The 8762-nt window shown below is 33.3% G+C and overlaps 1 protein-coding gene across 1 annotated transcript; it reads right to left on the reverse strand.

Moving 5' to 3' along the window:
• Window positions 1-1822: 1822 nt before the first annotated feature.
• LOC129366650 (annexin A1-like) lies at window positions 1823-5019 on the reverse strand. Its single transcript, XM_055040624.1, has 5 exons — window positions 4971-5019; window positions 4057-4152; window positions 3241-3299; window positions 2058-2180; window positions 1823-1977 (listed from the first exon to the last, which is right to left on the reverse strand). Exons 1-5 carry the CDS (start codon window positions 5017-5019, stop codon window positions 1921-1923), a joined length of 384 nt encoding a protein of 127 aa, XP_054896599.1. The 3' UTR covers window positions 1823-1920.
• Window positions 5020-8762: the final 3743 nt, after the last annotated feature.

Consider the following 8762-nt stretch of genomic DNA (forward strand, 5'->3'; position numbering starts at 1 on the left):
GTTCTCTAAACATCAGAGAGCAAAAACTAGCAGGAAAGTTCCTAAACTCAAAGTTCAAGAAGGATAAAAAAAATTAAAACTTACTGTTTGTTCAATCAATCCAAATGGTTGATGAAGAAAATCTGAGCAACAATCAGAGAAACACCTTAAACGGTGGATTCAAACTGAAAGTAAATGTGACAGATGTTGCAGAACTTCTTACCTGATTTGTAGTTTCTTCTTTCAGAGCCAAGCCCCGCCCCTTTCTGTTTGCTGCAGCGAGGCGAGAGGTCTCACTCTGAACAATATCTCTTGTATCTAATCAGATGCTCTGTGCTGGAATTCTAGTATTAATATATTTATTGTTTTGTCTAAAAAAGTTACATTTTCATAACATTTTTATTTTGTTTGTGCAAAATGAAAACCTGCTAATTGTTTTTTTTGTTGTTTTCTTTTTCAATTGATTGTTCAATTACTTCTGTTTTACTTTTTACTTTTTGTTGCCGTTGCTGAGCCAAAACATTTTTACAATGCAAAAACAAAGTAAGTGACAGTAAATAAAATTCTATTTAAAACAATTACATCGACATACTTCAAGTTTTTTTCTGCTGTACTAAAAGAAATCACAGTTTATTTTGACAGGTAATTGTCAGTTACATCAAGTACAAATAAAAACTGATCTTTGGAGTTTAAAAACAGTATTTTAAATCATTAGTACAACAGATGTATTGCAACGTTTTAAAGAAACTCATTTCTGCCAATCTAGTGAAAGTAAAGCCTTTTATCTCATAATTATGGCTCAATCGACTAAATCACTATTATGACTCATAATAGCAAAGTTTTAGTGGAGATGTGGAACTGGGATACAAGTTTTGTTTTTTTCAATCAAATGGGATCCATAACTTTTAAACAGTTGCAGAAAAAACAATACACTGTAAAGAAGCATCAAAAGTCTGTTATGTAGTGAATAAAAAACATATTCATGTGGAGGAAGTGAAGGTTGTCTGTTTCTGGTGAACTCTGAAGAACCTTAGATAATATCATTTAAAACATTTAATTTCCCTTTGGGATAAATACGTTATTTTTATTGAATTTGTGTCAATTAATCTCAGTATAAAACTATATAATGTTCTTCCTGCAGGCATGTTGGATCAGACACGTCTCCATTTAAACACAATTTCCAGATATAATCTCAAAACTGAAACAAATAAACAAGCAAAGTTTTTCATTCTTCCTGTATTTTTTTCTGCTTGCATTTTTTTCTACAAGCAGCATTAAAACAAAGAGACAGAAATGGAAAGAAAAACTTTATTAGAGCATAAATTTGACTTATTTTTTGTTTCCTCACAGATCTAGGTTTTCAGGTCTCCAGGTTTTCAGGTCTTCAGGTCTCCAGGTTTTCAGGTCTTCAGGTCTTCAGGTTTTCAGGTTTTCAGGTCTCCAGGTTTTCAGGTCTTCAGGTCTTCAGGTCTTCAGGTCTTCAGGTTTTCAGGTCTTCAGGTTTTCAGGTTTTCAGGTCTTCAGGTTTTCAGGTTTTCAGCTCTTCAGGTTTTCAGGTTTTCAGCTCTTCAGGTTTTCAGGTTTTCAGGTCTTCAGGTTTTCAGCTCTTCAGGTCTTCAGGTCTTCAGGTTTTCAGGTTTTCAGGTTTCAGGTCTTCAGGTCTTCAGGTCTTCAGGTTTTCAGGTTTTCAGGTTTTCAGGTTTTCAGCTCTTCAGGTTTTCAGGTTTTCAGGTTTTCAGGTCTTCAGTTCTTCAGGTTTTCAGGTCTTCAGGTTTTCAGGTTCAGGTTTTCAGGTTTTCAGGTCTTCAGGTTTTCAGGTTTTCAGGTTTTCAGGTTTTCAGGTCTTCAGGTTTTCAGGTTTTCAGGTCTTCAGGTCTTCAGGTTTTCAGGTTTTCAGATCTTCAGGTCTTCAGGATTTCAGGTTTTCAGGTCTTCAGGTTTTCAGTACGGTCCGCACAAAGCCAGCAGGACTTTCTGATAATGTCCTTTGGTGTCGTTCTGTTAAAACAGAAATAAAAAAGCATTATTGATGTGGTTTGAAACTTAAACATAGAAACAGTTTGGGAAACGTATTTTACCACGATGTCCTCATGGAGGGTTCTGTCAAACATTGCCCGGTACTCCTCTACGACCTTCTGCAGGTCGACCTCGGAGCGGCTCACCAGGATCCGGATCAGAGTCTGATCCCTCGTACCGTGGCCCTGGTAAGGCACAAAATGGACCACATGATGTTTGAGTTGGACATTTTGATTCCTTTTCATGGATCTTAGTTAGGTTAAATTATTATGTTATGTTAATGTAACAAAAAACTGTATGTGGCATAATAAACTGTCAACAATCTTAGAAATATAGTTTGCCAAAAGGTCCTTTCTACACTGCAAAAACTCAAAATCTTACCAAATGGTTTTGGTTTAGTTTCTAGTGCAAATGTCTTGAAACACTTTAAATAAGACAAAACAACATCTTGCTCAAAAATCAAAGACATCGGAGCTTGTTTTAAGTCAATAATTTCTTTATATTGATTTTTTTTTAAAGTTGTGGTTCACTGTCATATTATTTTACATACAACATACATCATGTTATAAATGAATTTCTTGTCAAAAGATTAAAATTTTCAACTTTCTATTGTCCTATTTTTTTCTAGAAAATGTCTGAGATAAACATAAATAATGTCATTTTTTTCCAACAAAGTTTATAATGATCAAATTCAGAATCTCTGTTTTTTCTGCAACATTTCTGAGATTAAATTAAACATTTCTGAAGTTTTTCTAGCAAATTTTCAACTTTTCAGCCTCAGAAATTTATCATTTTAGATGAATCTTAAAATTTAAATTTTTCTTGCATATTTTGAACTTTATAAACTCAGAAATGTCAAAAGATTTTCTAGCAATTTACTGAGATTAAAGTCAAAATTTGAGATTTTCCAGCAAATATTTCACTTTTCAATCACAATTTTTAACTATTTTTTCATAGCATTCCTGAGATTTTAAAACTTTGAGCTTTTTTAGCATTAGTGTTCTTCCTTTTTCTATCTCCACTGCTATTAATACGGCATCATACAAAACTATTTTTCACACATCTGGAATTTAATTACAAACAGAAAAAAACAATTTTATGTTAAGACGGCTTTCCATATGACTCCAAACTAAGGAGTTTATTAAAACATGGTAAAATATGAACACTGTAGCCGTAATAATCCAAATAATCCCTATTTTATCCATGTTATTAGTGGGATTAGGAGCAGCAGACGCGTTCACTCACCTTCATGGCCCGATTGAGTTTCTCAGCAAAGAAAGCCGGTGTGTTCCAGGCGCATTTCACTGGACATGAAAGAGGAAACAGAAAATAAAAACTCCGTCACAGACAAAAATAACAGAGTCCAGATGTTTCTGTGTCTCCAGCTGTGGAGCTTCAGGTTCAGCTCAACCAGAAACTTTTCAAGATGAACAAAAAGGTGAGAAACATTTAAACCAGCAGGATTCTGATGGACGCAGCATACTAAAAAATAAACAATTTCTGTTCAGTTTGGGATCCGAGTCTAAGAGTAAAACAACATATTAGGGTCTTTGCAGATAAGGAAAAAATAGCAAATTCATGCTAAAAAAACAATTTTTAGAAACATCTTTGAGCTCCAAAAGTCAAAATTTTTATAGAAGAAACTCAAAATTTTGAGATTAATTCCAAAACTTTTCTACCAAAAAATGCTGAAATTTTAGTTTTTAAACTTTTTAAATTAATTTCAGAACATTTTGAGAAATGCTCAGTTTACACTCTAGTCTGAAAACTTGAAAAAATAAAAAAAGTTAAACACTCAAAATGTAAAACACTTTCTGAGATTGAAAAGTCAAACATTTGATTAGGATGTAAATGTGGAAATTATTGGATTTATAAATGCTGCCATATCTAGAACCACCACTAGAGAGAGCAATTCATCATATTTCGTTTTATTTCTAATATTCTGAATTAAAATGTTAAATTTTCTTTAGAAATGAATATATTTTGCATATGTCAGAGCATTAATAACTAATCATGTTATTAGTTGGGAGATTGATGAGTTTTGGTGACAGGCCTTCCCACCGATGTCGATGAGGCAATCCTCGATGTCTCCCTTCAGCTCCAACTGCAGGGCTTTAGGCAGCGTCAGGTCGCTGATGGCAGCATAATGCTGGAACGCTGGCAGGAAACAAAAACACAACTTTCATTTCAACTAATGACCTGAATATATGTTACTGCTTTTAAATACATTCCTGCTGTAAAGCAGAAGATATTGTATCCATGAGGAAAAACAGGAGAATACATGTTGGAAGTTGACTTATATTTGTGTTTTTTTCTTGAAAACCTGAGTAAATGTTGAATTTGATTACACTTACCATATGGAAGAAGATTATGGCCACTAAAATATCCTGTTCAATCTAATCTAATCTCAAAATGTTGGCTTTTTCTCTGAAATCTGACTTTTTTCTAAATATTAGAATCCTACCACTAATCTCAAAATTCTAATTAATCTAAAAACTTTTGGATTTTCCCCAGAATTTTAAAAAATGTTTCTGAAAATGTCAAAAATTCCACCTTTAGACTCAAAATCCTAATTTCAATCTCAAAATTTGTTTTTTCCTCATATGTTAATTATTTCTTTGAGTTCAGAATTTTTTTTGGGAAAAAAAAACAATTCAATTAATTTTTTTTAATTGATCAAAATTTCTATTTTAATCTCAGAATTCAAAATTTTCCCAGAATTCAGATTGTCAAAAAAGCTAGAACTCTGACTTTTTGAAAATATTAATTCACACTTTTTACATGAAAATATCAGAATCCTAAATGTAATCTCAGAAATCTTCCCCCCCTAGTGGCCTGGATGCTTTCCTGTCTGATTAAAACTCAACATCATCTCAAATTCTTGTGACATAACTTGTTCAGGTCATTGAATATTTCTCAGCCAGTCTTCTGTGGCCACAGCACTAAGACCCTTTCCGGGACTGGTCCTTTCTCACAGGCTGGGATCCGGGGGGTTGGTGGACATCCAGGGGAAGACTGACACATATCAGTGAGTAGGAATTTCTTTTAAAAAGAAGTGGTGAATGATGGATATTGCAATAAAATAGAGAATAAGAAGTGAAGAAATAAAACCCTGACAATTCTAGACACTATCAGGTAACTTAAAACAAGCAGTTAAATTCTGTGAAGACGGCGGAGTCCTTACTCATAGAAGTAATTAAAGTCCGTGGGATGACGGAGTTCCCTGCTTGAAGAAATAAAAGAGTGAAGAAATAAAAGAGTGATAAAAAGAAAAAGAAAAGAAAAATAATAAATCATAAAAAAACTAGAAAATAATGCTTTGTAAACCTTACCTAGCTGGAGGTCTTGTAAAACCCTACTGGGACGAAGACTGGCAAACTTCACCTGCTTCGGTATTTTGCAACCTCACCTGGTTTGAGATCTTACAAACCCCACCTGTTGTGGGAACGGGGCCCGACTAATACCCGTGTTCAAATGGACGGCGGAGTCCAGCGAAACAGGCGCTTCAATTCCGTGACAAAAAACAGAGTGTGTATGTGAGAGTGAAAGGAAATTTAAGTATCACTGGATACTTGATTTCATACCAAAACAGCAAGGAAGTAAATGGTGACCCTCTGTGGCTGCATGTAGGCAAGAAAGTTCCAATCAAAAGAGTTGAAGTGAACTTTACCACAGACAGGAAGTTTTATCACCATCTTGCTGAAAATATTCCAGTGTTAGAACACACCAGGTGTTACCCCACACTGGACCAAAACATAGTTAAAAATGGAAAAAAGAAATAAAACTAGAAGGTTGAATTTGTAAAGATTGGAAGGTAGTTGAGAAACAAGAACCAGGAGCAGTTGAACCACTGGCATACTGGGTACACAAATATGGCTTTAATGGTAATTTAAGCACTGCAAACATTGCAGAATTGAGAAGGAAAATAAGAGAAAAATGTAAGGGCAAAGAAAAACTGATGAATAAAGAAGGTATGAACAAACAGGAGTGTGGATGAAAATGGCAAATAAGAGAGAAGAAGGGAAAAAAGAGCAAAAGAGCAGAAAAAAAAGAACAAGAGGCAGAGAAAGAAAGAGGTGAAGAGAAAGAAAAGAAAGTGTTGTTTTATAGAAGGGAAGATGATGAATTTATGCCAGGACCCTATCAGGGATTAATTGAGCAAGCAGGAGATATGCAAGAGCCAGAGGAAGCAGCAGCAGCAGCAGCAACACCCTCTGTGCCTTTGCAACCTATCAAAAGAGCACCTCCAAAATATACAGCTACTCCTCGCCAGACTAGGTCCAAAGGATCAGTCTGAAACTGGTCTAAATTTTATTTAAAAAATTTTAAAAATGGGGAAAGAGATCACTAAAACTAATCCAGTAGACAGTCTCAAATCAAACGACTGGAAGTTCATTAAGATCAGGATCCGTGTAAAATAAAAACTTAGATAAATGGATAACAAAGTATCATTTTGATGGCAGTCTGAACATACAGAAATTAATTCTACTGCAAGATAAAATAAAACAAAAAACAAATTCAAATAAAAAAATATATATATACAAAGAAGGGTGTGATGTAAAATTTTGGTTAGAAGTAGCACAAAAATGAGAGATTGGAGAGAAAAAATCTAAAAAGAATGTTGAACAGAGTGCTAGATTATACCCTGAGTTGCCCTTACCTCCAGAATATGAGGAGAAACATCATGATGGACTTTGTATGAGGTCAAAAGGAGGAATAAAATAAAAAAACAAAAATTACAATAGGGACATTTTATGAATTGATTATAAAAAAAAAAGAGAGCAGAACTTTAGAGAGAGAAGCCCTTAACAAATAACATTCTTTTAACAATGAACAAAACTCTATTAAAATGGATAAATATTATTAGATATACAGAACTTATTGATAATTATAGTACAGGATAAACTAGAGGTAACTCTCTGGATAAATAGAAATTGATTAAATACAGGAAAGTTTGCTAAAATTTACAGGATGTAAAAAGGATAAAGTTTGAAATAACTTATTGATTAATGGGAAAAACAGTATTTGAAACAATTGAGGATATCAAAATGTAGTGACATGATTACAAGTGATTATAAATTAGGTATATAATAAACAAAAATGAAACTAAATAGAAAAGTCAGGAGAAAAACAGATGTCCTCAAAAGAGCAGGACAACTGTTCTGTGATTATTCATTAGATTGCCCAAATAAACCCCACTCAGCTCTGATTCAGCATTGATTGCTGACTGGAGAAATGCTGTATTTAGAGTTTAGGATAACTCTGTGTTTCAAAACAATTTCAGGATGAGCGAAAAAATTATGAACTAGAACTTAATAAATTGACCCCAATAAAAGGAAACTTTAGCCTTGTTTGAAATATTTAGCTAAAGAAAACTACAAAGTTAGCAACAACAAAACTCCAAATGTGCAGATGAAAGATGAAATATTTGGGACACAAATGACTGACAGAAAGTTAATGCTATGATCTCAGTGTTATGGATAAACATAAAAATACAAAATCAACAGGAGACAATGTTGAAAATAAAGTAAGCGGGACAAAGCAACAGGTCTGTTCAGGAGAACAACAGGCAATAGGCACAATAGGAACTACAATAGGCAGAAGTTGTAGCTGTGCCTTATCCCCCTGATCTTGCAGCTGGTTCAACAGAAAGAAAATAGTTTGAATAGCAGATCTAAACAGCAGTTCAACATCTTAAGCTGTCATATAAAGGTGAGAACAAGTCCTGATGACAAAACATCAGTGCACAATAAAAGGTTAAAGAATGTAAACAGAAGTACCCCAAACAATTTAAGTTAAAAGATGAATTTGAGATATAAATGCTAAAATCTGAATGAAACAGCAGATTTCTCCTGCTGCCATGAAATACTTCCTTTCACAAGGTGAGGGAAAGTTTGTGAAGGAGGTGTGAAATTGTTTTATGGCCAATCTAAGTTCAAAGAACCATTTTTTTTTTAGAGTGGATTGTTTAAGCAAGCAAATTAATTGAGATTAATGAAATAATATGGAAATGTTAAATGTAAATTTTTAACATCAAAACGCTGGGTCTAAAAATTGGTAAACATACCTTGTCAAACATTAGTTAAAATTCTTTAGGACAGTTTGTAAAAATAAATATACTTTTATATTAATGTACAACTGTAAAGAAAATACTAATTTGGTACTGTGATCTTTTGAGAGGACATTATCTAGTTTAATGTCTCAATTTATGCTTTGAGAGAAAAAGGCTGTTTTATTAGTTCTAGTGATAAGATCAGAATAACTTAGGAATGTGCTGGTTATGAATCTCCTGTGGGGAGGTTGCAAGTTGGTGAGAAAGGACAAATGCAGCAATAAAGCTGATAACTAAAAGTGACCTAAGAACTATACAAAAACAAGGAAAAAGTATATAAAATATATTAAGGGTAATATATTTTATGCACATTGTGATCACAGCCAGGACTGTTTGCTTGCTAATCTGTTCATATAAGAATTATCAAATAAACAAAGAACGCATTAATAGATGTTTTTAATGATTCTACAATGGAGAAATTCTGAAAAGTTGTTCTAGTGATCCCTGAATATTGAGAACAAAAGATCAAGAAAGTTTAGAAGTGAATCTATAACCATTTATGTTTTGCAAGGGAAAAACATCATAAAATTCTGCGAATTAAAAAATTATTAATGAGTAAGATGATGTGATGAACTTTAAAACTATAATGTGAAGTGTTTTGGAAAAAAATAGAGTCATCTTGAAGGTTTAAATCTTCCTAAAAGATAAATATGTT

This window comes from Poeciliopsis prolifica, unplaced genomic scaffold (assembly GCF_027474105.1).
Source record: "Poeciliopsis prolifica strain line A6 unplaced genomic scaffold, Auburn_PproV2 SCAFFOLD015, whole genome shotgun sequence".
NCBI classification, from domain to species: Eukaryota; Metazoa; Chordata; class Actinopteri; order Cyprinodontiformes; family Poeciliidae; genus Poeciliopsis; species Poeciliopsis prolifica.